Genomic DNA, 27950 nt, shown 5'->3' with positions numbered 1-27950 from the left:
TCACCACCGAAAGTCCACGTTTATCCCGATCGAATCAAAACGGCACAAAAGGCTACCCTCATGACAAACATAAAATGACTCATTCATCGTCTCGTCTCTATTGAAAGCTCCTCCACTAAACATGACCATCTAGTAACCTCCATCTCGCACGATCGACTCCATCACTCATGGCGCATTTACTTAAATAAAAAATTAATCAAAAAGTACAGCGCAAGGTATAAACTCGCTTCGAAACCAATACCTCGTACACACGTTACAATCTCGTCGGCCACCGAAAAGGAAGCAAATGAAGACATTAACATCAGACCGTGTATCCGATTACTTAGTGAAAAAAAAAAGAACAAACCCATTAAAACGCAATCCTTTTGATAGCGGAACAAATGCGCTTTCGATATCTTTTGTGGTATATACCGAAACCTAAAAAGATAGTAATGTGACACCGTGTGCTTAAAATTAATGAAATAAAAAAAAAATGCCGACATCATGCCGACGATTTCGACATAGTTGTCGTTGAAAAGCGCATAATTATAGAGATCGGGTAACCGCACCGTTTAGGAAATGTGTAAATTCCACCTTTTTTTCACAGATTTCTTCAATTTTTTTTTTTTACAATGGGATACAATTACATGTATAGTACCAATATACAGTTAACGAACATATACATAACTGCAGACGTGCAGCGCGCAGTCACCTAGAACATAGCTTATGGAAAAGAAATCTTATTAACACGACTGAAATAACAAATATTAATCATATTTTTAGCACTGCCTGTAAGGTGTAATATTTTGCGATATTTATCATTATTAAACGTGATCGTATTAGATGCCTTTAACGTAGGTATAACTCCTCAAGTTCTGTTTACACCAAATAAATCACGTCGTTATGACAGAATACAGAATGAGAATATGTATTTGTAGTTTGCAAATGGTTCGTATACAGTGCGATGTATCGAGACCGAAGCAAATTTAACGTGTAATTAGTGATAAATCGTGTTAGCCAGCTAATAGAACAAGTAAGTTGGACATAAAGTACGTACACGCGGCGCGCCGGTCAACCGGCCTGCTTGCCGCATCACCTTCTGTCAAATACTTTTTAAAAAATACCGCACCTCCTTTCATATTTAATTACAATCCCGGCGCAGTTCGCTTCTCTCATCAAAATAATTCTGCGCTTCGAACTACGGTATAATTTTTATTAAAAACCGGTTGATTGATTAATTGGTACTTACAAAAGGGACGATAACAGGCATATTTTTCAAGACAGTAGCTGCTATGTCGCTCTTATGCAGTCGATAATCAGTTAGGTATTTTCTTTTTATGAATGTAAATTCATTAATATAGTAGACAAACGTAAGTTACCTATGTACGTATTACGATCGATAATTTTATGCACTTTTCGATCTAGTATTGATTTTCTTCTTTTTTTTTCCTTCAAATAATCAACGATTAATTATAAATGGAAACTATGGAGGAGGGAGAAGGCGTAGGTACATAGAACTTACGATGCGTTTTTATGGCATCGATTCCAAATGCAGTTTATAGACATACCAATAACCGACCCATTCCTGACATCTAATTTCTTTTATTATACTTCAAACGCCGCCAGCGCGTACAAATCTTGTTATCCAGCATTAATACCTGTTATAAATGTAACAACTGCAAATTCGCACTTATATGTCTGTGCTTTAATTGGTTTACGCTTAACTTGCAAGCAAGCAACACTCAAATACATAAATTTTATTCGGGTTAACGTCTTGATCGTCGTTTCACATTCATTCCATGACAACGACAACAAGACTACCATAATACCGAAAGCTCGTCCCGAGTAAAAATCCGACAGAAACCAGATTTTTGCAAAAATGTGAAATTACTAATACATTCTTTCAATATTTGTCGAGAAGTCGTATCTACTCGTACGTAACGAACCAAAGGCACGTCGATCTTCCCATGATGAACAAACCCAAGAAAGATGCGGTTTGAAACAAGAGTCGATTTTCGTTTCGAATGTGGGGAAGTTGAAGCGTAATTCGGTTAATGAGTTTGAGTCCAGAAAGTGATGCTGATACTTCATTAGCTATAAATTTATCGACAGGCGCTGATAGCGATGGAGGGCACTTTGAGCATATCAGGAAGAAGAGGTGTAACAACTTGGCTTCTGTTTTAATTTCCAAACACCGTATTGGCAGATAAACACAACTATAAATGATGGTAATATCATTCGTTGATTGAAAAATGTTTTATAACTGATTTTTAAAATGTAAAAGCAATTTGTGCTATGGAATTGAAATTCCGCACTGCTGACCGGCCAACATTTTCAATTAAAATTATACTAGAGGCGCAATTCTACAATTCTTTAATTGATAAAACAAAAGCTATAAATTCAAGAAGAATAAATCACACTTCGTTTTACGAGATCTGTGATCATTAAAGGATCACACCAAGTTAGAGATTACACGACAGTATTCAATGTACAAAAGGCGTAGGTCGTATCATCAGTTTATTTGAGTTTTTCAAACTGAATCTTGATGGAAAAATTTTTTTACGATGGTGATGCCAAAGTTGTGAACATTTTCTTGGAAAAATTGAAAAATCAATCCCATTAGATATGCAAGATTAGCGTTCTCGTTCTGGTAACACAAATTGTAAAAATTACAAACGAAATAGGTACCTACATCAACATTTTTCTCACGTTTGACAATTATCAAAAATGCTCTTCTTGATTCAAAATAGCTTCATTACGGCCTTCCCCCTTTTGAATTTTTTCCCATATGATTTTTTTTTGTTTCAAATATTAGACAAATTTTTAAAATGTCATTTTTGAATTTCCTATTGAATTTGAGTGACGTAGGTAGATACAGGTAAAAATTACACGATAGCTTAATATCAGAACTTTTTACTCACAGGTCATTTATCTTATAAATATGTAAACACCCTATTTGAATTTGATTATATATGTAAGTTACACGAAGTAAGAATAAATTCATAATCAAAGCCATATGACATCTTTTTCTCATTCAGGAAGTTACAATTGATCAAAATTTGGAATTTATCTACGCTCTATAAAAAATAAATTTTATCCAAAACTTTCCCCTTACCTATATAAAATAATGTGAATCATCGAAAGCAATTATATGGCGAAATAAAAATTGTAACTATAAAGTACTCCCTTAAAAAACAGCACGTTGCGTAAAAAATATTTTTGGTAAAACCACATTAAATAGTCAAAAGGCCACTTGGTTCGTCTCTTTTTGGATGAACAGCCAACAATGCTGTTTTTCACACCACTGATTATGAAACTTAGTGGAAGTAAAACTGCAAATACAATTAAGGAAAACGTTATTCGATAATTTTGCAATTCGCAAAGGCCACTGAATATTTCAATAAAACGTTTAAATTTGTAAGAAAATATCACAAATCAGATTTCGTATTGCCTTTTTCTTCAAAACAGGTAAATATTCGAACAAAGCGATAGTTATTATGTTGTTTACTTGGAAATTTTACTAAACTGCGGTGTAAACACATTCAAAAATATACAACAAATAGGACGAAAAAGCGTAAAATTGACAACAAATGCCAACAAAAATACAAGATAATCAAACGAGGTCATACTAGAAAACGGTAGCCGATGCATAATAAAAGGATTAAAAGATACCTCTTCCTTTTTCAAAAAAACCAGAAGTACCGAAACCTAGTGAATAGGTAGGGTTTTCTCTGTGTGTGGTACCTTTTATAAGAAGACTTCTTAAGCGATGTCGGCATACGACGTTTGATTCATAACAAAACCTTTCTTCAGTGTGCGGACCAAGATCTTATTTTTTAAAACGGATTTCAGATTGGTTTCGACTGCAGTGCGCGAGGGTAGGTATCTATTTTAACGTGAAATAATGCTGATCATCTCTCGAGGGTAATTAAAGAGCACAAAAGTGTGAAATTTAGAATTATGAAAATCAGTCGAGTAGTTTGGAATGATTTTCATTGGTTATTCGGTTCTTAATTAAGTGTACGTATGGTTTTGGAATCGATGAAATCGAATAAATTCGTGAGAGGTTTTTATATCATGACCTTCGAAGTTTATGGGGCAATAAAACAATTGAAAATCGATGCGATTACCAAATAGGTTTGATGAAAATCAAGCTTCGCGTACGCAGATCAACTTGTGAATAGAATTTACGATATTCTTTCGCGGTTGCCTTTTATGTTCGTCGTGATTAATTACGATTTATAAAATATAAAGGTTTCTTAGATAACACTACGAATACAACCATCGGACTTGGGAATAATACCTTCGCCAGAGAGGATCTTAGGGTTCACCTTTCCTTCCTGTTGTATGAAAAAACACGCTGAAAAAAAAGAAATGATATGGAAATTGTTTCTTCTTTGGTTCGCGTGTGTTTTAATAATTACGTAGACATAATTTTTCAATTTTTTTCTCTCTCTCTTAAAACATTCCCAAAATTTTCAATTTCAATTCAATTTTTCAACTTTTCCAAAATTCCGGAACATTAACAGCGTCTCTTCCATCAGCTCATGGTTATGGCGAAATAGGCAGGTAAAACTTGTAAACTACAAATACATCTGAGCAGTGAGCATACGATTAATCCAAATTACCAATAAGGTGCACTTGAAATCATCAACAATACAACCAAACTTAAGCTCCTCTTTCGAATATTTACTGAGGATATTTTTCGGCATTTTCCAGCTGTTTTTATAGATACGATGGACAAAGAAAAATAAACAGAGAGAATGGAACATCGAACAATAATTCGAATGCGGAGCGTTTTGAAAAAGTTTAATGTGGTTGAGATTAAACATCAAAAGAAGTAATCATTCAATTAAACGACCATTATAAAAGCGAGGAAATGATAATATTGGTAGAATAATATTGGAATTTTTGTTCGTCAATGTAAAAGACGTGGGCGAAAGCAGACAGAAAACAAACTCCATACAGCGTGTTACACCTACTGTTATACGCTGAATCAGTCAACGGTCATCCTTTCGAAAAACAAGTATCAGATCACTAGTTTCAGTTCATACAAAGTTTTGTATCATATGTATTAAACCGTGCAATACTCACAAAATCTTTCCATTTCACACTTGGAAGAATTAACGGGAAGAAAAATACTTATTTTAAATAGAGAGAAAAAAATACATCAAAAAATACTCTAGATGGGCACCAGTTTGAACATATAACGAAATCAAAAGTGTCGTAGCCTCGCAGGATTGGGGTAGATATATAAACAAAATAAGTATAAAATTTCTAGGTTCATGAATATGAATCTCTCTGTGTCTCTGTGATCAGCACTTATCACATTACGGATTGCTATTCAGCCACTCAGGTCGAAGAATGGCACAGGAATTTTATCTTCACGAAAATTTAAAATGTTCATACTTAATATGAATTTCAATCCTACCTGTAAAGTGGCTTCCGGTGAATTCGAAGTCGTCGTCTTGATCCCAATGTTTCAATGATAAATTATTCAATGGAGTAGCATTAGCAAATTCCAAATTTGCAAAATGCCAATCTAACACTTGCCGATCTCTCGATGACAGGTACACGTCACTAGAATATAAAATAATGATAATCAATATTTTGATGTTAATTTTGTGACTCACCAACCTTTCCCACTGAACCGATTTTGATGGTTTTGTTTCAAAAATTTTACTACATTTATATGTAGATCAGGCAAAAAAAAAATCAAAATTGAAAATAAATAGGCTCAAAAATAAAGACGACCCAACACGAAAAATTGAAAATTTTGTAATTTTTCGAATAATCATAACTTCAAGTTTGAACTTCGCAAATTGTGGCCAAATATTTTAAATGAAATCATACTTTAATAAATATTTCCTGGTCAAATATTTTAATTTTTAAAAGCCCAGACAATCACCAAAAAAATTCCATTTGAAGATACTATTCTAGCGAATTGTAATGCAAAGATATCAAATCGTTGCTCATTCATTTTTAAATTTCATCAAGTGGAAAAAATCGACTTTTGATTTAAGTAAAAATGATTTTTTTTTTAGATCCGTAGAATTCGAATTTTTTGCATCGCGATCACGGATCTTACGTCAATATTAGACAAAAAAACGGATCATACGGAAATTCTCAATGATATAATAAATGGATAAAAAAGTTATTTAGCCACAATGCATAAGTTTGGTTTTGATTAAAGCGGTCATCATTATTAAATGACATCACATACCTAGGGGGAGAAGCTTCTAAATCGTTGAGTTTCGTTTCGATCTCTTCTTCTTCTTTTTTCAGCTGTTCCCAATTCTAAAACATGAGAAAATTGAATTGAAATCCATCTTGAAGATACAGAAATTTCGAAAAATTCGATCATCATTCGGTTTACAAACCTTGATATGGGCTTGCATTTTTCTGATTTGACACCGTAGAGAAAATTCTTGAGTGACATCTCTTTTTTTCATATCAGTGAGCTTGACGTATATTTTACGCAAATTTTCCAACTTATTCAGAACTTCCACCATCTGAAAATCAAATAAGTTTGAGAAAAGAAACTCTATGGACATTTCAGCATAACATGTAATGGCATACTTCGCCTTGATTGGTTTTCAATTTTTCTTGCAAACTTATAACATTTTTCCAATGTTGCACTTGTTTTTCTTTGACATGCTTTTCTTGTAAGCTAAATAATGAAAAGAAATAATATATTGGAATGATTTTGTATCGTTAGCTATGAGTATACGTGGAATTTTCAAGTTGAACAATATTCAGAATGAAACTTACTTAATAACCCATTCCAAAGCTTGACCAAGTGAAACAGGCTCTCCATTACAATAATTCAAGTCAAGATGATGGGATAGATAACTAGTAGCTTCTAATAAACGATTAAATTCTTTTTCTACCATTTCATCTTTATCTTTAGCTACCTGCTGAAAGTATTAGTAAAATTTCAATTAAAATAAATGTAAAATATCGCTATGCAAGATAACTTTTAGTAAATCGTACACCAACCTGGGCGACACCAAATCCAGCACTGGTTTCATATAAAGGACATTTTGGACGGACTTTGTAAAGTTTAGTGTTTATTTGCTTGGCTAAAATGTTGATTGGGTTGCCACCGAGTCCGGTCAACACCATAGCACCTAAATCTGCGATATAAGGACCTTTTCTGAAAGTAGCTATTCTTCCTCCGACACGATCCTGTTATTTCATAATAATTTTTTTTTCAGTAATTTACAAAATTAGAATTTAAAAAAATAAGTATTCGTACTCGGGCTTCCAATACTACAACTTCCATTCCAAAATACTGCATCTGTTGAGCAGCTGCTAAACCAGCAATTCCTGCTCCGATTACGATCACTTTTCCGGCTTTTTTCTCCATTAAACGCTAGGAATAATGCAGAAATGTACGTATATTTTTAAGTGTTTACACAAAGTGAAGAAAGAAAATCATTATTAAAAATTCATTACCTTTGTTTTTTTGAATATACCAAAATTAATATAACCATGACGTTCCAAGAAAGCGTGAACTCTGTGCACTAAGCCTACATCACTATTATACGGCGGTTCAATCAACTGAATTGCTTTCTCCACGACGAGTTGTATTTTAGGGTTATCTAGCCATAACTGAAGCTAAACAGAATATTTATAAAAATGTGAGTAAGTACAAACAAAATTATAAATTAGTACGTGAAACATAGTCAAGATGATATTTTAAGTATGAAATTTACCAATCGATTTCTGACATGAAGGAATAATTTCTGAGTTTGAGGAGCAGCATTACTAATATCAGGAAAACACTGAGCTTCAGTAGCAGTTAATTTATCGTATGGCAGCCGGCTTTGAAACGCAGCTCCTTCTAAACCTATAAAATTACACAAAATGTGAGTAATTATTTTGTGAACATACAGTAAAGTTTTTAGATATTATGTTTACCAGTGGGATCATCTTGTTCGGAATCTAAACCTGCATCTTCTTCGATCTCTTCTTTTTCAGATTTTCCGCCGGCCGATTCATCGCCTATGAAAATTACGCTAGGTTCGTCGGATGATGAGCTTGGTTTTTCGCTAGGAATCTGAACGTTCAAAATTTTTCTTTCACTTCGTGGTTTTTCAGGAGTTTGTTCAGAGGATGTTGAATCACTCTCGTCAATAATAATAACATCATCTTCACTCGTTTCCATCTGAAAAAGTAATCAAACAATTCTTTCAAAACAAAATATGATCAATTTTTTTCATGTTGTAACGCGGCAACGCCACACAACTAAGGAAAGAAATCCCCAGGAAATTATCCCAGCAATTTTCTGAGTTGATTATATATTTTTAAATTTATTAAAGTAAGGAATTGATGAATATTTTTCGTTTGAAAATAATTGTTATCAATACTGAATGGTGCTATAGGTAAAAGAGTAATTCAACAGTAACATCGATTTCTTACTCTGGGTCTTTTCCTTCTTAATGCTGTTGAATGCATTACTAGAATTGCGAATTGGATCTTCGTAAAAAATATCGTCGAAACTTTGAATATAAAACGTTATAGAAACTAGAATAAATACAAAATTTAAACGAGAATACCGCGAAATTATTAAATTCTCGACGTTTACTAAACTGTCCAGTCTCTGCAGTTTTTTATCTTTCTGTTTTTTTTCAAATTTCAGCTAATTTTCATAAAAATTTTTTAGGTGCAATCTTGGAATTGATACATTACCGTAACGCAAAACTGACAATATAACGATATCATCCTATTTCTCACTATGCGTTAATTTTCAATAATTAGACATGTACGAAATAATTTAATATATTATTAACCTTAAAATGTTACAATTTTAATATTCAATCTAATTCAATTAAAATATTAATAATTAAAGACGTTATGTGGGTAATAATTGAATTTAAATTGTAAATAGGTAGAAATTTGGTAGAAACGGTTACATTGAAAAAAAAAATGCGTTCACATTTTTTTGAATTGCAAGTTTTGGTAACAGTGGAGTGAATTGAGTGATAAGAACAACAACAACCGCGTGATTTCATTTTATTTTGAGAAACGAAAACGATTAGTACGATTACGATTTTTCCATTGAAAAGCTCTGTGTATGATGCAACTTCAAGTTTACATATTGATATTTCTTTAATGTTAATATAAAGTTCACTTTTCTATCAGTGTCCAGTAGTATACATTTCTCGATGTCAATTTACCACGACGAAGTAGAGATAGAGGATTTTGAATACGACGAGGAAGACGAAACTTATTACTATCCATGCCCATGTGGTGATCGATTCCAAATTTCTAAGGTATAGTTTGGTATTGCACGATTTCAATTTTCCTTTCCATCCTTCATCGAAAGAAGTTATGAAATATTGAAAACTTGGGACGTATAACTATGTTTTAGGAGGAATTGAAAGCTGGAGTTGATGTAGCAACATGCCCGAGTTGTTCGCTGGTAATCAAAGTGATTTTCGACCCGGTAATGATGCTTTTCATTATTTCCTTTCTTATTTACGCTTATCGTTCGTTGAAATTTCTATTGATATCATTTAATGATGATTTTATGTATTTTGAAGTAAAACTATTTTGCGCTGGATATTGCATTCTACGATTTTTGTTTCAGGAACAATTCATTGATGAAAACGAGAAGCAGAAAAACATTAACGTAGATAAAGAAACACTGAAAAATTAAAATGGCTGGTCGAGGAAGGGGTAGAGGTCGTGGTGGTGGATTTGGTAGAGGAAATCCATTTCCTGGAGCGGATCAATTAAACCTTAATCCAGCTGACAAAATGCCAGTTGTACAAATTGCGTCAACACCTTACCCTGTCTTGGATCACTATCCGGCTTCTTTATCCGTGGATAAAGAATACGACGAGTTAATTGATATCACAAATCGGCTATCTTCGTATTTTCAAGCGTCGCGATATAATTTGAAAATGAACGATGAAAATACGAAGTTATTTCAGTCGCAAGGAGAAGTAACTTTGGAGAAAAAAACATCTTTGAATTTCAACTGGGATTATTTCCCATTAGAGTTACGGCCAACGAATAAACGCAAGATAAAGGATCAAAATGAGCTTCTGGCTAATTTCCGAAGAAGTAAACTATCGTCCATCAACTTATCATTGTAAGTCGCGATTTTTTTTCTTCGTATTGTTTGCTCAGTTATGATATTAATCTCTAGTTTCGCTTTAGGTTGGATAAATTGGAAGAAAAAGAGAAAGTCGAAGTACAAGATACCGATTTACCTATGGAAGAGGAAGGAGTAGAAGGCATTAAAAAAGACCCAGACGAGCTTCTAGAAGATGATGAAAATGATGAGTTTGATGACGATGAATTGGATGATGGTAACGATTATAATATGAATCATTTCGATGATGGAGGAGGCTATCTTGATGAGGATGATGAATTGGATGAAGGGCCATGTTACTAACTCTAAGCGCACCCATGTTACCTTTGCTCTTTTTATAAATATTACAGTAATTATTTTTCATGATATATTTGTTTTCGATTTACGTATTACAATCAAACGTCTATTGTTTAGGAAATGGTCGACATCGGTACATACGATATAAAAATTACATTGATATTTAGTGTAGTATCCAAACTAGGTATCTGGATCGCTGTGATCCCAAGCTAAAATTGTGTTCATGTTGGTTATTCCTCGAATACTCCAAGGTTCTAAGGGATCTGGAAGTATTTCGATTTGCCTACTTTCTGAATGCAATGCGGATCCGATTCTATGTGGTACAATCGGTGATGGCCCTACCCTGCATAAATGTTGAAGAGTTTGACGTAATAATTAATCTTGCGTATTTCAAGATTAGAGTTTGTTCACATGATAGCATAATGTGCGTACCGATTAACCTTAGCTGTTTTAGGACGTTGTTTCGGGTGGGAATTTTTTTGAAATAGAGCTGCGTGTTCTGACGACGTATTTAATTGGCATGTTGATGAAGCGTATGATGGAGGATTAGCGTAATACGTATTATACTCTAAAGAAGATGTATTCGAACTAGTTTCCATATCAGGAAAATTCGTCGGATACAATTTTCTCGTATTTGTAGAAGAAGCTGTGCTTTCTTTCCTCGCATTTCGAATTTGAGCCGAACGAACTCGTCTTGCTCTAGACTGCTGTCCCAATAGATGGTAATCTGCGAATAATGCAAACGTGTCAATCATTTATCGTATTTTTATTTTCGTAGGTGATATCATTTACACCTTTATCGAAACTATCGCTGTCACTTTGTTCGAGGAAAATTAAACAAGGCTCTTGTTTAATGGATAAGCTTGTTGAAAGAGATTGATTGCCCGACGCAGGTTCCACTTTAGCCGTTTCTTGCTGAAAAGAAATGATATTTTGAAGAGTAATTGGTAGTTTTACATATATTGGGTTGATTGTATGTATTTTACCGAGATTTCGACGTACGCGGCTGCAGCGGCAGCAAGATTCGATAATTCTTTCTCTTTTGCTCTTGGATCATCAGCTGTGAGTACCAATTGTCGAAAAGGATCATCGCTTATGTCTGGGGATGAACCTGTAATTCCAAGTTCCATCATCATTTCTTGATCATTTCAAACAGAATACGACTCGAATTTGAAAAAATTGACTCGAAAAAATATTGTAAACACCTGAAATGTTTTGAGACAGAGCGTAACTATCTTTACTTATTTTCCTACCGCTAGGTTTATTTTTGCCAGTTAAATCAATATCGTGAGAAAACGCCATCACATCGAGAGCCGCAGTCAGTGCACCGGAAAATGTTGATGTTGAGTTTCCGACCTCGTTTGCTTGATCTAATGTATTTGCTTTGCTCCTAACAGTAAAATTTGTTTTTAATTCTGGCTCCTAATCTTCAAATTAAAAAATTCGAGTGAATATTTTACAATGCATTTTTGACTGGAGTCGAAATCGATTCGCGTCCCCACATAATTCGTCTCAATTGTTCACCCGTCATTCCTCGTTTTCTCAATGCGTTGATTGTCACTTTACCAACTCTCTGAAAAATGACAAAATTTCATAGATTTCGGTTTTAAAGGCGTTTTTATTTTTAAAAAAGTCCTCGATTACTGACCTTCCAGTTGGATACAGCTCCTTTTCGTTGTTTTGCCCTGGTTTTACTTTTACTCTTGATTACCATAACACCTCGTTGTTCTGTGCTTGGATCGTCTCCTGGGCCCAATTTTATGCTGTATTCTTGTAAATATCTTTGGGCATCTTTTTGATTTACTGCTCTTTCTAATGCAACGACAATTTTTGCCCACTGTCGAGAATCAACGAATATCACATTTTCAAAATTGATGTTTTTAGGATTTAAATTTTTCAAGTTTTACCTGTTTCATCCATTCTTTTTCACTTTGCTCAATGACGTGAGCGTATGTGTTACCCATCATAGCGATCAACATGTTCAATAGGAGAATTGGTACAAGCACCATGAATATAGTGAACACTGTTTTACTCAAGGCTGGATAAACGGTAGATCCTAGTTCTGAATACTGGAAAAAATAATAATGAAGGTACTGAGGTCTTGAATGGAATTCTTATTATTAGTCGTCTCAGTGAAGCGAACGTACGTTATAATCGCCCAATGTGATTTGAAACAAAGCCATCCATGTAGAGGGGTATGAACTATACAACGAGTCTTCCACTCCGGGAGACCCCTTATATAAAAAATAAAATGTTTGAGAAAATCCAAATAGTACAATCGAATAAATTATACCGAAAGTTAACATATCGCCAGTTATCATAGAATAAACCATCGTTACAAATGGACCAGTTAATCGAACAGCGCTAAAAAAATTTTAAAAAATGAGCCCTTAACGTAAACAATTAGATAAGTGCTTGTGCCTGTTGGTATTAATTTAATGACTATTTACCCAGCGAAAAACATTAATAAAAACCATGATCCTGGAACAGCAAATACCAAGATAGCTTCTTCGGTTTGTTTATCGCCTGTTAAACGAAATGGGATACATGCCAATATCAAGATATTTGAAATGAGGAAAATTGCTTTCGCCGGTTCATTCGGCTGAAAATAAAATTACCCTACTGATGATTTGAAATAAACCTCGAAATTTCGTTTGTGTATTTACCTACCAATTGTTTAATAAAACTACAGAATCCTTGATTCAACATCTCGCCACCCTGTTGTATAATGATGTAAGATAAAACTCCGCAAACTGTGCCTACTTCGAAGCAATACCTAGTAATATCGTGCCATTCCATTCCTCCTAAAAGGGGTTCGTCTGGTTCGGTGGGTCTTAAGTAAATGGCCATGCTCAACATGAACAAATGCAAGAATAATATCGCCAATCTTTTGAGAAATTGTCTCTAAAATCAAATGAAATTCTCGATAAGAAAACGAAAATACTTATTGATTACGTGAGTAATATGTTAGTATCTTGACATTTTTGTGTTTTTGGCAACAACTGTGCGGAATTTTGTTGTTTACCCGAGCAAATGTTTTCCACTTTTCTTCCAAAAGTCGTTGTATGATACCACCATCTAACATATCTAAATGTTCTTCTTTGGTTCCATTAAGGATAATGAATAATGCGGAATTCCAATCTGTGAATAGAAGTTTGAGTTGAAATCATCCTTCATTTCTCTTTTCGAGTAGGAGTAAAAGATTCATAATTTCCATCTTAAGAGTACATAATATGTGAGGGCGCATACGGAAAGGGACCTACCGACCAAAAAAAAAAAAAAGTTCTCTGAAATTGTTGTAGGAACCCTTTTACAGAGTTCCTACAACAATTTCAGAGAACTTTTTTTTTTTTTTTTTTTGGTCGGTAGGTCCCTTTCCGTATGCGCCCTCACATATATTTTAATCGTCGTTTCGTGCATTTTAAAAAATTAAAATTGAACAATCAACTTTGTAACAAGTTGCTCAAAAAAGTGTACTTTTTAAATGCCTGCCAATATTTCAACTTTTGAAGTCGAATTTATTATGAATGAAATTTTTTCTTCACCCTCTCCCTCTCTTTCGTCTATGGATCTCAATGCATCTTCATCCAAAAGTACATGCATGTTGAAAATTTCACCGTTGAAAAATCAATTTTGCCAACCTTTCCTACTCCTCCATTTTTGTTTTTGTAGGCTCTTACACAGGTAAGTATTTTGAGTATTCCGATTCTCTACTCGAATAATTTTTACTAATTTTTTTGAAACAAAGTAACGGAGGGAAGTTTCTGTAGTATTGGAAAGATCCACTCTCGACAATAAGTTGTTTTTCAAAGGTAGGTAGGTATGTCTTCCTCTCTACCACTGTTTATTGTTAGTTTTGAATAGGACCCGAGCTGCAAGTAAAATTTCGAAACAAACCAACGTCAACAAGTCACTTTGCTCCTTCAAATCTAGATACTGACAACTTCATTCACTTTTGTACAGTTTGAATTTGTTTTCAGTAGTTTCGCGTATGTATGTGAGATGTTAATCAATTTAGATGATTTTTTTGAAAACTTAACGGGTCAATTGGTATTTGGTCATCTACAAAATTAGAAATTAAATTTTTTACTTGTTCTTCCATCCGGTAGCAATGTATCAAGAGCATTTAATGGATACGCCGAACAAGTGATATTACTGTATCTCCAAAATTCTCTGCAGCTTAATTCCAACATCTCGCGAAATACAGATGCTCGTCCTAGTTTACATGCCAAAGTGAGCGGTGTTAATCCGGCATGATTTTGTATACCATTGCTGGCAGGAACTTTAGGATGACGAAGTGCATATCCAAACATATCCTTGATTTCAAAAGCTATTAGACTTATTAATGGATACAATTTCATACAAGTCGAGTTTTTCGCATTTATACCAATTTATCTCCAACAACCACCATGTGTAAGATCATGTTGCCAAATGAATCCTGCAAATCTGGATTGGCTCCATTATCCAGTAATAAATTATAAACAGTTTCATTAGCGCAGCATGCTGACCAAGATAGAGGAAATTCTCCTAAATAAGCTAAACCCTCGTAATCGGTATGGCGAGAAGGGTGTCTTCCTTGTTGATCTCTTGGTAAAAAGAAGCTACCTGATGAAAAATTCTTAAACTACCTATCACTGTTGAAAAAAATGTAAAACTGTTCAATTTAATATTTACCTATAGCCCTCTGATTAACATTAGCTCCTGCTTCGATTAAATCCTGCACCAATTCGTTATTATTGTAAGCTATGGCGAGGTGTAGTGCACTAGCCCCTGAAATACTTATTTTCAATTTTCTGATTCAATTACAATATAATAGGTATTCGTCATAGGTACCTAAATATTCTTCTCCTTCCACGCAATCTATGGACAATCGTGGATAACACTTGAGTAATAATCGTGCCAATTTCGTGTGGATTTTTGTGTCGCAAATTATCAAAACGTGTAGTAATGTTTCCCCCAAGGAACCCCTATACTGCATTTGCCAACAAGCTTCGTGATCCCTCCATTTCCCTAGAGGATCGTGACGACTGAGACATGCTTCAATTGGTAAAATTACCTACGAGAGGAAAAATTTATATTTTCTGACACTTTTTTTTAATATGAGAAGTAATAATACCTGATTTTGATTACGAAATCTCCATCGAAGATATTCAGAACGATTGATCGTTTGTCCTCTACCATCGTTGTACATAAATGCTGAAAATTGTTCTCTAATTAATTTTTCTACTTCTGCTTGACCTCCTGTATTATAAGCATCGATCAATTCGCCGCCTTTTTTATAATTAGCTAAACGATACAGCAAACATTCATCTTCGTTAGATGATTGAGAAATCACTCGATCGAGAATGGATCCAGCGTTGATATCATTTTTAGAAAATGAGCACCAGGCTATACCCATGTTACTGAAATTGTTATTGCAGAGAAATTCTTCCACTAGTGAATTCCACGAGATAATGAATGTTTCTTAGCAACCAAAAATAACAGTGTAATTCCTATACTAACCCAGGCACGTATTATCTAAGTAGGTACCTACGTCTTCTTTGGAAGAAAATTTATAAAAGTTAATTTGAAGAGGAAAAATGAGTACCTACTTTGCTTACAATAACATTTCAGCGTATATAGTTTGTTTATCTCATGCTAAGTATGCTTTATTCTTCGCAGTGTATGTACGTATACGTATATTCATTATTCTACGAAGGTACATACGACTTACGTATGTATATTTGGAGCCATAAACGTGGAATACATAATGTATGTGCATATTCAATGTTACAAGGTAAGTATATTATGGAAAATGAACTCGACATTTGCGAGAAATGTGCAATTTTTGTTTTTTGTTGATGTTTACGAAAGTTACTAGGAGCTTACTTTTCAGAATATTTGCGTTTTTGGAATTTGTCATCTGACAGAATTTTCAAAAACTTGACAAATCTAAAATAAATTCTTTCTTTGTGGGTTTTAAAGTTTAACAACATTGTTTTGAATTTTTTCACACCATCCGCAATGTTGAAAAAAATAAACAGTCAAATAGGTAAATAATAAAAAATTTAATCACAAAAAATAAAGACAAGAAAAGCACACTGTTAAGTAGGCAAATTGAGCATTAAGTCAGCATGTCACGAAATAGGTATACGCTAAATTTAAAAAAAAAAATGAGTGAAGATACCCAAAAAATATTACATAAAAACGAAAAAAGAAGTACAATAAAGGAAGGAAGTACATACATAGCACCTTTATCTGATTGAAAAATGGAAGGCATTAATGAGCTAAAACATTGAAAGACAAAAATTTGACAGCTATATACAAACAACACCTTAGAAGCTTATCAAGAACAAGATTTTCATAAATGAACACATAAATAACATTTACAAAATTAATGACGGTAATTTGATCACCGAGAGTTACACTAGAATGGCAGGCACATAAAAGCGTATCGTATACTACATAAATTCTTTATTCAACGTTGGCGGTAATACGTTTTCTTTGAATAATCCACCAATATTGCCGACTGGTTGATAATTGGCTACCACTAGAAATTTTCCCGCCCTGCTACGAGCTCTTCCTATACCAAAGTACCGAGTGCTTCTCCATACCAATTGAGTGAAATTACCTATGAACATTTTTTTCTGGTGTTTAGGTAAGTAGGTACTAATTTTCTTTGTTCGAAAAATTCTTGATTATAAATAACATGGCGATATTTTTATATTCGATAGCAAAATGTAAGTTACATAAATAAGCAATGAGAAAATAATTACCTGCGTTTATATTGATATGCAACGTATCGGGTTCTTTGTTGTATGTGTAGTTTTTGTAACAACTGTACCAAAATGACACAATTTCTTGAGCTGTAAAAAATTTCAAAATCAGTTTTAAATTATGCAGGTCCATATTTGAGGGGGGGAGAGGTGATACGAAATTATTAGCAAATTATGAGTCTATAAGAAATTGTAAGTCTTGGATGCTTGGATGAAAAGTGCCCTTCATACGCCTCTCTTTTTTGCTACTATCACTCTGTATTGAATACCTAATTGTATAGTTTTTAAAGGGTCTTTTCTTCTCATTTAGGTACAATAATTGTGAAAAATCATTTGTATGAGATGTATCATAAATTACTTACCTGGAACTTCAATTTGAGCATCAGAAGTTAATCTACAATAGATATTTTGTCCAACTGATTTATCATTTTCATATAAAAAAGTATTTGTATGAGCCAGATGATTAGCCCACGCCTGAGCTTTTCCACATAACTGTAAAATTGAAGAAAAAAAAACAAAAATAAAATTAGAAAAGTACCTTTTTGTATAAATAAGAATCTGATAAGAAAGCTCTCGAGGTACCTATCCGCTTCCGATTTGAACGAGACTGTGATTTCTGGAAAGAGCATGGACGTAAAACCTCCACAACCAAAATTTCAACTGTCCAAATTTATTTCTAAATTTTTGGCGATTTGAGTATGCTTTTTTTTAAAAAAAAAATATTCAATTAGCAAAAGGAATGAAATGTGAGCTTGAAACGAATACTGACTCCTTCGAACCAAATTTTGCCAGTTTCGGTCATTTTAAAAGCTTCATCGCAATTTTCGATTTCCTAAATTCGGATTCGGAGGTTTGGTTTTATCGATATCCAACATTTTTGATTTTTTTTTCAGACAAAAAACGCACAAATCAATTGCCACGCCACGCCTGCTGAAAAATTTTTTAAATTCTGGAGAAATTGAAAATTGTGCTGAAGGCTTCATAATGAATGGAATTGATGATGGAGTTCAGTTCGAGGAAGTTGCTCTTAGTTTCAGGACAAATTTTCGTCAATTTTACTGAATACCACAGTATGTACATTTTTTAAAAAAGCATAAATTGCTGAAAATGATCACTTGAATTGTCAAAAATTTGCCAAAAAACAAAAAATCAATTTGAGTAGCTGAAATTTTGATTACGAGGGATTTACGATTTAGATCATGCCATTTCCAAACATCATAGTCCCGTTCAAATCGGAGCTGTGAACCCTTCGTGAGATGGGAAACTCTTAAATTAGGTAGGTAAATGTCCATTACATTTTAAACATTTTTCAACTCTATAATAATAATTTTTAGATATCAATAAATTAAATTCTGAAGACCTCCGGGGCCACACACCATTTGAGTTCTCTGCAGTGAAAAAAATACGAAGACATTTTTTGGCGGGGAGGGGGATTGACAGCATAGTACATATTATGTAGGTATTTCATCACGCTTTACCTGAGCACTGATTTTCAAAGGTGGTGAGTTATGATGTCGTCTATAAATATTATGCCAAAGTAACGCTTCTTGAATGAATTCATTGTCGTGAATATCCTCTTGACAATCCTCATCGTGTACGTAATTGATTGATCGATTGCTGGTAATCTAAATAGGTAAAGCAAAAGTCTTCAAATTAATTCATTAAACCTACCTATGTAATGTAAAATTATAAAAATAGTAGGTACACCTTTAATTCGATTTTTACTAATTATTGTATGTGTTACCGTTAATGTGTTTACTCCAGGTAATGTATGAAATAACTAGTTATTTCATACATACACGAGGTGTGTATCGTTAAAGTGTGAAATCAATGAATAAAATCCGTAAAATTTCGAATATGGGGGCTTTTTGGGTCGCTGAAGTCGATTTTGGCATTTATTTTACCCATAACCTCAAAATGAGTCCTAAAAGGGGGAGGGGGTGGTGCGAAACATGAAATTTGATACATTTGTGAAGGGTACCAAAATATTCTTTTTGGGAGTCACTAAAGGGCAAGTTGGGGCAGCCAAAATATTTTTGAAAAAATGGAATCAAAGATTTTTATACTCAAAAATGCCCATACATTATTTTGATATACCTAAACCCACAGAGTTTTGAAAAAAAAAAAATTGATATGTTTTACAGCATTTTGAAATCAGCAGTTTTTTTTGACCATTTCGAAGTACCTACCTCAATTCAATCATTTTTGTAGGCAAGCAAAAAAATGGAAAAGTGTTTGAAATCACAGAAAGGGAAGTGGAATAACTTTTGAGACTTTTCTAATCAGAGGATTTTTTGAAATTGGCCGATATTTCTTCATTTCGGATAATTTTTTTTTTCAATTTTCAAAACTTTTCGTCACCAATCAATAATTATGCTCAAAACTGCATTTTTGTAATAAAATAATTTTCAACAGTTCATTTCATGATTTAACTGATCGCACCTAGCTACTTCATAGAATAACTAGATTCTTCATACATTACCTAGATGAACTGTGAACAATTTACTTGCATCAAGTACTTTTTCGTTAATGTATGAAATAACTAGTTATTTCATACATTACCTGGAGTAAACACATTAACGGTAACATATGTACTTAGGTAGGTACTTTTTTAGGATTTTATTATTGATTTCTTTGGTAGGTAGTTTTTAAGAAAGTTTTACTGATGATTTATTCATTTGGATAAAAGTCTATCAAAAATTGTATCCATTACGTACCTACTTTTGGATTAAGTTGATTCAGTAGGTATTGTTCTATGCGAAGAAATTCCGTTCATAAAAATCTTCGAATTTACATCTTTTAAAATAAGAAGCTACTTGAAAACAAAGAAAATCGCGTTGAAATAATTTTCTAATACGAATTTATTTCCATGCAAAATTGTTACATAATTTCAAAAACGAAAGGCGAAACTTTAGACCGTGCTATTGTTTACACTTCCGTTAGTCACACTCTTGATTATAATTTCAACAATGAAACATGAAAGCTCACGAGCCGTACAACTTTTTGTTTCGATAATAACACCGTTCATTTATACAAATTTTGTGCTGCTGAAAATGTCTGCTTTTTCTTCAAAAGCAATTACGTCGGGTAGGTAATAGATATCAACATTAAATTAAACGCTGTTATTCAAGATAAACAACTCCTTTGCTACCTATCTAATTAAATTTGAAGCAAAAGGTGTATTTATTAAACAAAAGCATTGAAGTATTACATCTTTGTAGTTGAATTTTCACCTTCATTTTAACCTTTTGTTTTTATCGTGTTTTTTTTTCGCTTTTCAACATGCAAAGTGAATTTGAATTTAAAGCTCATTGAGAATCTAGGTAATAAATTATTCTGATACCGATCAATGTTCCAGTTTGGAAAACAAGAATTTGGCCAAAAATAAATATATATTAATTCAAAGTTGGCGCTGCGACGTATAGTGTACACAAGGTGCCCACGAATTTTCTATAAAGACGAACACTATCATTAACCTTGACCGTGCTTTACAACGAGTGTACAAAATTGGGGATGCTAATCTGTACGTACAGATTTCAAAAGCAGCATGCAAGGGCACATTATTAGCCCCGTGCTAAAATGTAATAATAGAACGGTTAGGTTTTGTGTACACCGGTGTGCCATATTCAATGTAGGTATCCAAATTTTATCGATCGAGTATTTTTATGTTTTAGCATTTTTCAAATCCTTTTAACGTATTTATATAATATGTTCAGAGTAAACTAAGTAAGAAAGGTCATTAACAGAAGCTTAAAGGGTAAACATGCGATTAAAATGGAAATCAGCCTTATGAAAAACGTCAGAGAAAAGTTAATTTTCCGTGTTGACAATTCCGTTGGCAGTAATTTATCAAAACACCGAAATCATAATAGAAGGTGTTCATTATGAAAATTTGTATCGTTTTTAAGGGCACGTGATTACGAAATCAATTAAGGCCCGTGGCGTAAAAAATTAAAATTGAAAAATTAACACGATATTATGCTTTTAATCTTTAGCGTTATGGGTACATATACGAGTATAAGCTCAGTTTGTCAGAGACCGACGTGAACGAAAATTCATTTTAAGGTTAATTTCGCGCGAAAAATCATTAATTTTGAAATTTTATCTCCTGCTGATTTTTACGACAGTGTCAAATAACACGTCATAAGGATTCAGAAATATGTCATACTTTTTTCTACGTCAGTGGATGGGTGTAAAAATGAACGAGATTTTTTCGTTCGAAAACATTTTTCAACAAGGATGAATCATAAGTGTAATGGTTAGCGTAAGAATTCTTCCAGATTTGGAAATAGGGTCATAAATTCGCATAAATTCACCACACGCATTTCCTAGTAATCTGCTACAAAAGAAAACTAAAATAAGGCTGTTTATACCGCACAAATGAAATTTCGTGCGATGGATTTAGATCGGATCAACGTTTCGTATAAATTACTTTACGGGTACCTGTACCTAGTTAGGCGTTTTTTTGTTGTTTTTTTTTGAATAAAAATGAATACAGCATAGCATGATTTTAAAATTACTTATTCGACTCATTTTCGAGTAAGTATAGGTTGAAGTAACATAATGTTGAATTACCTATCTAAGTTGGTGACAGTAAATTTATTTTAAAGAATGAAGGTAGCCTATTGTAATTATAATAACGCAAATCCATATTCGTTACCTATAAAATAATTTATTTTAAAAACTACCTAATTAAAAATGCTATTGGGGAAGATGCTAACTATGGGCATTTGAAATTTGAATTCAAGGTGGAAACTGCAATTCCTTAGTTTATTCAAATTTCATAAAGTTGAAAATTATCAACAAAAAAAAAGAAAAAATTTTCATTTTGATTTTTAAAATTGAGTATAACCCCCATTATACTCGTATACCTGATGCCAACTGATCTTGTAAGTTATATTGTCTTAAAATTTGAAGGAGCAATTCAATTTGCAATCGAGAGGAATTTGGCGAGGAAAAAAACATTGCTGGTGAGAACTACAACAGACTGAGTGTCGCCTTGTGAAAAGCATAGGCATTATGACCTTCAGAAAAGTTCTGGCCTATTTTTCAATAAAAATACGAAAATTCATAAATTTTCTGCGCATTTGGCACTTTTTTTTTCACTTCGTACCTAAACTCGAGTGAAAAGAAAATTAATGCTTAGTACGTACAAAACTATCAATCAAAAACAGGAAATGGCAACTTTTATGTATAGTGTGTAACGTTACACCATTTTCCATTTTTATCCTACATTGTTTTTTTCACTCTTAAACTCGAAAAGTTTATACAGTTTTATTTTTTCAGGACTCGGATGAAGAATTTCTTCAAAAACTTCTTACAGAAAAATATAGGTAGGTATACCTACCCAGGTAAAAACGAGCAGTTCTATCTGCAAAAAACAATCATCGATTATCGTTCGGCAGAAAATTTTTGAAGTTTTGAGTACCTACTTTTCATTTTTAAAAATACGGCGTACTTTTACAAAATGTTAATTTGAATTTAAATTTTTTCAAAAGTCGAGTGATACCTATGTACCTATACTGTGATTTTTAAAATTTTTCATAATTTTTTAGAATGAGAAATAAACATCTAACTAAGTACTTGACAAGATATTTGACTTAGGAAAAAGAATCAACTTTTTTGGCTCAGAGCTACTCTGATTCAAAATTTTTTGGTATCTGTAGTGAAAGATGATTGGATCTCATTAGATGTGAGCTAATCCGGACATTCCATTGACCATAGAGGCAATTAGTTATGTTCAGACCTGAACAGATATCCCGGTCAGATCAAAGTTTTGATCATATAAAATCTAAGTATATAAAGCAGATCAGACCCAATAGGGGAAACATGATTGAGTCTAACCAGATCTGAATAGGCTATACTTATTAGGGCGGGTCGAAAAAAAACGTAGGTCTCGGAATTTTCTGAAATTCACATTTATGTGGTTCCTTTTGAGTTGAAAAGACCCCAAAAAAATTTTTAGCCCCCCGCGGCACCATGGGGCTGAGCCACGTGGCCTCAAAGTGGGGCCATTTTAGCTAAAAATTCACGTTTTTCAGGTTTAAAGCTCCAAAATCGATTTTTAAAATTTACGGGTAGCACTCAATTTGTAGAGTTTGAGATGCTGAATCTCCCTCTGGAGTTCGTTTTTTTCTCGGTGGTCGCTTACGTCGGCACCAAGTCCTTGAAAGTACAAAAATTGCTGATTTTAAGGTGTCAAGAAAACGTTTTCGCGAATTTATGTCCAAATGGTGTTTTGTAGGGGGACATATCGATGTAGTAAAGTTGTATATGTAGTCGAGGGGTTAAATTTAGAATCATCAATATGCACTCAGATCGCTGATAGGGTACATGATTCAACTTTTATACATACAACATTTTAGGATTTCATCAAGTTGAAAATTTCATCAGATTGCTCCTGCCTACTTTTTTCATGTTTTCAAAAAAAATTTTCATATCATTTTTTAAAAATTCAATTTTGAATGACGTATGTATCTTGGAAGTACACAAAAGCTTTTTTGAAAAATGTGAAAATACTTAATTCAAAAATATGAAAAAATGATAGACTATCAAAAAACGACAAAAATCGAAAATAAATTGAGATGCATCAACGCGATGCCTAAAGTGGAATCGAAAAAGGATTTTTGTGGTCTTTGAGTTTTGTTTGTTTTTTTTTCAACTTTTTCAGGTTAATTTGTACTTTGAATTTTGAAAATAAAAACTGTTTTTTTTTGCTCAATTTTGACAATTTTTATGACACTTTCTGCAGTTTTGACAAATCATCATTCAATTTTGAGAATTTCTGATTAATTCTTGGTTGGTACTTTTCAATAAACCAAGCAGTCTGTGCAAAATTTTACGCGAATGAGACATTTTCTCAAATTTTTGTAGTTTTTTGATTGTCTTATCATTTTTTCATATTTTTGAATGTTTTCACATTTTTCAAAAAAGGTTTTGTGTACTTCCCAGATACATAACTACTTAAGTATGTCATTCAAAATTGAATTTTTAAAGAATGATATGAATTTTTTTTGAAAACATGAAAAAAGTAGGTAGAAGCAATCTGATGAAATTTTCAACTTGATGAAATCCTAAAAAGTTGAATCATGTACCCAATCAGCGATCTGAGGGCAAATTGATGATTCTAAATTTAACCCCTCGACTACATATACAACTTACTACTTCGATATGTCCCCCTACAAAACACCATTTGGGCATAAATTCGCGGAAACGTTTTCTTGACACCTTAAAATCAGCAATTTTTGTACTTTCAAGGACTTGGTGCCGACGTAAGCGACCACCGAGAAAAAAACGAACTCCACAGGGAGATTCAGCATCTCAAACTCTACAAATTGAGTGCTACCTGTAAATTTTAAAAATCCGGTTTGGAGCTTTAAACCTGAAAAACGTGAATTTTTAGCTAAAATGGCTCCACTTTGAGGCCACGTGGCTCAGCCCCATGGTGCCGCGGGGGGCTAAAAATTTTTTTGGTGTGGTTTCAACTCAAAAGGAACCACATAAATGTGAATTTCAGAAAATTCCGAGACCTACGTTTTTTTTCGACCCGCCCCAATACTTATCTCATCAAACTTTTTTGTAAGACCAGATCAGACCTGACCTGATCAGATCCTGAAATTCCTTAAATTTAATAAGTAATAAAATTTGAGTTTTGATAGGATTAGATCTGTTCGAACCTCAGATCCGATCATTTCCACCTGGTTCTTATTTTTTTGATTCACCATCGCTAACTGGTGAAAAAAAATGTTAGAAATTAAACCGAATCCAAGTTGCATATGCCTACAGTTACAGTTCACTCCACCCAAACAGTTGACAAATGATCTCAGGGTAGATCGCATGCTTTCCTCGCGCGTCTTGAATTATTTGTTTGTCTACTCTCCGTTCTATCACACCTAACCCATTCAACTTCGTGAAAGAATTTTATAAATATGAAATAATGATAGAAGAAATATGTCCAAATCTACTATCTAGGATGGCATATTCCTCTTTTCACAGCTGAGGATACCTACCTATCACAAAAAAATATTATTTTCAAGTATTATTTTTTGAGAAACCCAAACATACATTGCCACATCACAAGTGCCCAATATAAAATATTTTAAAATAAGCCCAATTACTACAATTTGATCATTAAAAAGAAATACCGATACGTTCCGCCATGCAATGTAATAAAATAAATCGTAAATAAATAAATAAATAAATGAGTAAAAAGTACGAATTTACCATTACGAAAAAGCCGCAAAACTGGTGGAATGCTGAATGATAAGCCACGTAGCACAGAATGAAGTAAGTGTATACTTCAGGCGGTATACACTACACAGCAAAATTGCGTACAAAATGAACGAAATGTGAAACCGCGTAAGTTGTGTGTATCGTGACGATAACCCGAACGCGTGCAAATTGCACGTAATTATTCAGAAACACGTGAACTTGCCGATACCATAAAATTATAAAGCGAAATTATAAAATAAACTTGTAAATTGAGGCGACTTACTTTCTTCAAAAACGGTGGCACGTTTTCCAGCGTCATTTTCCGGCCGTATACTACGCGCATGAAATCTTCGTTGACGCTGGAATGTAAAATTTTACCCAACTCTATACGTCTCTGGAGATTCTGTACGGCAGCCTTTTCCTCTCTTTTCCTACTCGGAATTAGACGATTCTTATCTCTGATTCCTAACGGCGTCCCCGGCGACGCTGAGACATCGTAACCATGGTTAAGTTGAAGCAAACGTTGACTGGCAGCGACGTGAGAGGAGGCTGCATGCGAAAATCGACCAGATACTGCGCCTGACGCTGGAGTTCCAACGCTACCAATGTTCATCTTGATACTGCCGCACCGGATTCGCTTTTGAAAACCGTTACGCAAAATTTTCACCCAAAATGCACCAGTGTTACCATTGATCAAATTTTATTTTACGAATTTAACGCGCATTAGAAATGCTTTTCAAGCTGTGTAGGGTAACTTTCGAGTGAACTTTCTCCATCCCTATGCTCCGGTTATACTAAGTATAGCTACGAGTGAGTGTATTATGCGGCATTCCAATGTCAGTAGGTTAGTTATGCAGTTGTGACGTCACTTTTGAAAACATTGTGTATTTATTCCTTGGCAAGGTTTTTCACGGTAGGCATTCTTTTTTTTTTAAAAACGCGTGGAAATAAAAATCGTTCGAAGTTATTGGCATGTTTTGGCGCCACATTCTTCACCATACGGAAATATATCTCAAGGAACAGGAAATGTTTCGAGAGATTTTTTTTCAGTTAGAGTTAAAGTTATGTTTTTGAATTAAAAACTCGTCCACATATTGCATGATTCTTAGTTCGATATTTCACCTGTGGAGAAAATCTAAACGTATACCTAGTATTTTTAAATTACTTCTATTCAACTTGAAAATATAATTTCAAACGTAATACGTAATTGGGAATATAAAACTCATTTACTTAGGTCAATTGATTCATCAATCACTTTTACGACATGAAACGATAAACTTAATTTTTGATGAGGTGCGTTTCGATCTCCATAAAATCACCATGGGTGAGTTGATGACGGAAGATGATTTCATGAAGATGAAAACACGTCGCTTAGTGTCAAAAATACTTAAAATTTATCGTTTCGTATCGTAGATATTAAAAACTCACAAATCAATTCAATTTCATAATCTGGACATCATTTCATAAAATATTTTAATGCAATTTCTGTGGTTAGTAAGTGTAGTAGGTCTAACAGTAGTGATAAAAAACGATACCATACCTACCTCAGTGCAGCTGTGATTTCTCTGCAATTTTAACGAAAAATCATAGAAATAAATTTTCTTATATTTATTAAAAGGCTTTTGTTTACCTACTTTATTAATTATTTAATAATTTTTTTTCTATCATTCAATTTTGGACCAGTTGAAAAAATTTAAACCCTTGTAGAATTTTCAATTAGGTACCTGGGTATATTTGACATGAATTTTTTGTGAGCTATTTCCTGAATCCTCCCACCTCAGAAACTTAATAAAAAAAATTTAAAAATACGAGTGAACCCAGTCATTAAGTATAAGGTTTTTTCAAAATGGGATGAAGCTAGGTAAATAACCTGCAGTGGTCAAATCCAAAAAAATAACTACATAGATAGGTATTTATGTGTTACCTAACTCAGTGACCTCAAATCATTTAGAATCCACATTTACATCATATTCTTATCCTATTTCAACGTTTTTAGGGTGAGGGGGTGGAGAGGGTCTGGAACCTTTTTTGAAAATCAATGTTGGAAAAAAATAGGTATTTTAAAAGTCTTATCTAATTCTTCAAATTTTCAAATTATGGCGTTCAACTTCAGCATTTATCATGAAAAGTTGAACTCTTATCTTGAAAAGTTGAAAGTTCAAATTTGAGCTTCTCCATTTAATTGCTGACGCACAATCCACCCTATGTTTTATTTAAATTTTCAAATCCTTTAAAGTGAATTATTAAATGTTTGTAAAGAAATTTGGTTTGCAATATTTTAGATTTGCTGAAGGCAACTTTTCAGAAGAGTTGCCTACACTTTAAAAAATTTGAAAAATTATTCACCCTGCTTAGAAATACGTACAAAAACAGGTAAGTTGTTTTTTTTGCCAAGATTTCGAGATAAGTATCTTATAAAATTTATTGAAAAATTCAACAACTACGAGGAATAAATATTTTAAAGGTTGTAAATTCATTGTCTATTGTTTTATTGTTTCATCACACATCACTTCTACAAATTGGTGTAGCACAGCTAAAAAGGATTCATTTTTTAAAAAAATCACCAACCTAGTTTTTATGAAGTTTCAAAAGTCTTTGGATGC

General features: G+C 33.4%; 5 protein-coding genes across 7 annotated transcripts in view; 2 read left to right on the top strand and 3 right to left on the bottom strand.

The window, feature by feature from the left end:
• Window positions 1-8593, bottom strand: part of Su(var)3-3 (lysine-specific histone demethylase Su(var)3-3) — a 271605-nt gene extending 263012 nt beyond the window's left edge. The window contains exons 1-11 of one of the 2 annotated variants that reach the window (XM_065344456.1): window positions 8404-8593; window positions 7903-8149; window positions 7698-7831; window positions 7438-7599; window positions 7238-7354; window positions 6979-7167; window positions 6751-6896; window positions 6559-6649; window positions 6360-6491; window positions 6203-6276; window positions 5411-5559 (exon numbers count right to left, since the gene is read on the bottom strand). In XM_065344456.1, coding sequence (XP_065200528.1) covers window positions 5411-5559; window positions 6203-6276; window positions 6360-6491; window positions 6559-6649; window positions 6751-6896; window positions 6979-7167; window positions 7238-7354; window positions 7438-7599; window positions 7698-7831; window positions 7903-8149; window positions 8404-8439 — 1477 coding nt within the window. In that variant the 5' untranslated portion in view covers window positions 8440-8593. The remainder of the gene's footprint in view (window positions 1-5410; window positions 5560-6202; window positions 6277-6359; window positions 6492-6558; window positions 6650-6750; window positions 6897-6978; window positions 7168-7237; window positions 7355-7437; window positions 7600-7697; window positions 7832-7902; window positions 8150-8403) is intronic. The other variant, XM_065344457.1, reaches the window with a different exon arrangement.
• A 375-nt stretch (window positions 8594-8968) lies between these two features.
• On the top strand, window positions 8969-9643 carry Dph3 (Diphthamide biosynthesis 3). Its single transcript, XM_065348634.1, has 3 exons — window positions 8969-9257; window positions 9356-9526; window positions 9575-9643. Exons 1-3 carry the CDS (start codon window positions 9150-9152, stop codon window positions 9641-9643), a joined length of 348 nt encoding a protein of 115 aa, XP_065204706.1. The 5' UTR covers window positions 8969-9149.
• Polr3G (RNA polymerase III subunit G) lies at window positions 9356-10450 on the top strand. Its single transcript, XM_065344443.1, has 3 exons — window positions 9356-9430; window positions 9575-10081; window positions 10150-10450. The coding sequence occupies exons 2-3, from the start codon at window positions 9645-9647 to the stop codon at window positions 10385-10387; spliced, it is 675 nt and encodes a 224-aa protein (XP_065200515.1). The 5' UTR covers window positions 9356-9430; window positions 9575-9644; the 3' UTR covers window positions 10388-10450.
• Window positions 10451-10496: 46 nt separating this feature from the next.
• Window positions 10497-15779, bottom strand: iav (transient receptor potential cation channel subfamily V iav). Of its 2 annotated transcripts, none has more exons than XM_065344440.1 (17): window positions 15498-15779; window positions 15215-15437; window positions 15056-15151; window positions 14769-14986; window positions 14472-14697; window positions 13407-13522; window positions 13052-13285; window positions 12832-12983; window positions 12529-12745; window positions 12289-12450; window positions 12030-12218; window positions 11842-11954; window positions 11587-11771; window positions 11368-11492; window positions 11176-11296; window positions 10814-11108; window positions 10497-10724 (listed from the first exon to the last, which is right to left on the bottom strand). In XM_065344440.1, the coding sequence occupies exons 1-17, from the start codon at window positions 15777-15779 to the stop codon at window positions 10562-10564; spliced, it is 3117 nt and encodes a 1038-aa protein (XP_065200512.1). In that variant the 3' UTR covers window positions 10497-10561. The 2 variants fall into 2 exon arrangements, with proteins under 2 accessions (XP_065200512.1, XP_065200513.1); XM_065344441.1 differs by having other exon boundaries at window positions 11635-11771.
• A 630-nt stretch (window positions 15780-16409) lies between these two features.
• On the bottom strand, window positions 16410-26136 carry LOC135831740 (uncharacterized). The gene is made up of 5 exons (XM_065344439.1): window positions 25631-26136; window positions 18615-18761; window positions 17499-17628; window positions 17137-17226; window positions 16410-16991 (listed from the first exon to the last, which is right to left on the bottom strand). The coding sequence occupies exons 1-5, from the start codon at window positions 25958-25960 to the stop codon at window positions 16822-16824; spliced, it is 867 nt and encodes a 288-aa protein (XP_065200511.1). The 5' UTR covers window positions 25961-26136; the 3' UTR covers window positions 16410-16821.
• Between the last annotated feature and the right edge of the window lie 1814 nt (window positions 26137-27950).

This window comes from Planococcus citri, chromosome 1 (genome assembly GCF_950023065.1).
Source record: "Planococcus citri chromosome 1, ihPlaCitr1.1, whole genome shotgun sequence".
NCBI classification, from domain to species: Eukaryota; Metazoa; Arthropoda; class Insecta; order Hemiptera; family Pseudococcidae; genus Planococcus; species Planococcus citri.
The sequence above is the reverse complement of the archived record's forward strand: the minus strand, read 5'-3'. Positions and strand labels throughout refer to the sequence as shown.

Coding starts and splice junctions, on each gene's coding strand:
- LOC135831740 (XM_065344439.1), bottom strand. CDS start 25,960: ATGAACATTGGTAGCGTTGGAACTCCAGCGTCAGGCGCAGTATCTGGT. Junction 17,629..18,614: donor CTTTGAAAATCAGTGCTCAG/GTAAAGCGTGAT, acceptor TCAATTTTACAG/TTATGTGGAAAAGCTCAGGC. Junction 17,227..17,498: donor TGCTCAAATTGAAGTTCCAG/GTAAGTAATTTA, acceptor AATTTTTTACAG/CTCAAGAAATTGTGTCATTT.
- Dph3 (XM_065348634.1), top strand. CDS start 9,150: ATGTCAATTTACCACGACGAAGTAGAGATAGAGGATTTTGAATACGAC. Junction 9,258..9,355: donor ATCGATTCCAAATTTCTAAG/GTATAGTTTGGT, acceptor ACTATGTTTTAG/GAGGAATTGAAAGCTGGAGT. Junction 9,527..9,574: donor ATGATTTTATGTATTTTGAA/GTAAAACTATTT, acceptor TTTTTGTTTCAG/GAACAATTCATTGATGAAAA.
- iav (XM_065344440.1), bottom strand. CDS start 15,779: ATGGGTATAGCCTGGTGCTCATTTTCTAAAAATGATATCAACGCTGGA. Junction 11,297..11,367: donor CCGCGTACGTCGAAATCTCG/GTAAAATACATA, acceptor ATTTCTTTTCAG/CAAGAAACGGCTAAAGTGGA. Junction 10,725..10,813: donor AAAACAGCTAAGGTTAATCG/GTACGCACATTA, acceptor ACATTTATGCAG/GGTAGGGCCATCACCGATTG.
- Polr3G (XM_065344443.1), top strand. CDS start 9,645: ATGGCTGGTCGAGGAAGGGGTAGAGGTCGTGGTGGTGGATTTGGTAGA. Junction 10,082..10,149: donor TCGTCCATCAACTTATCATT/GTAAGTCGCGAT, acceptor GTTTCGCTTTAG/GTTGGATAAATTGGAAGAAA.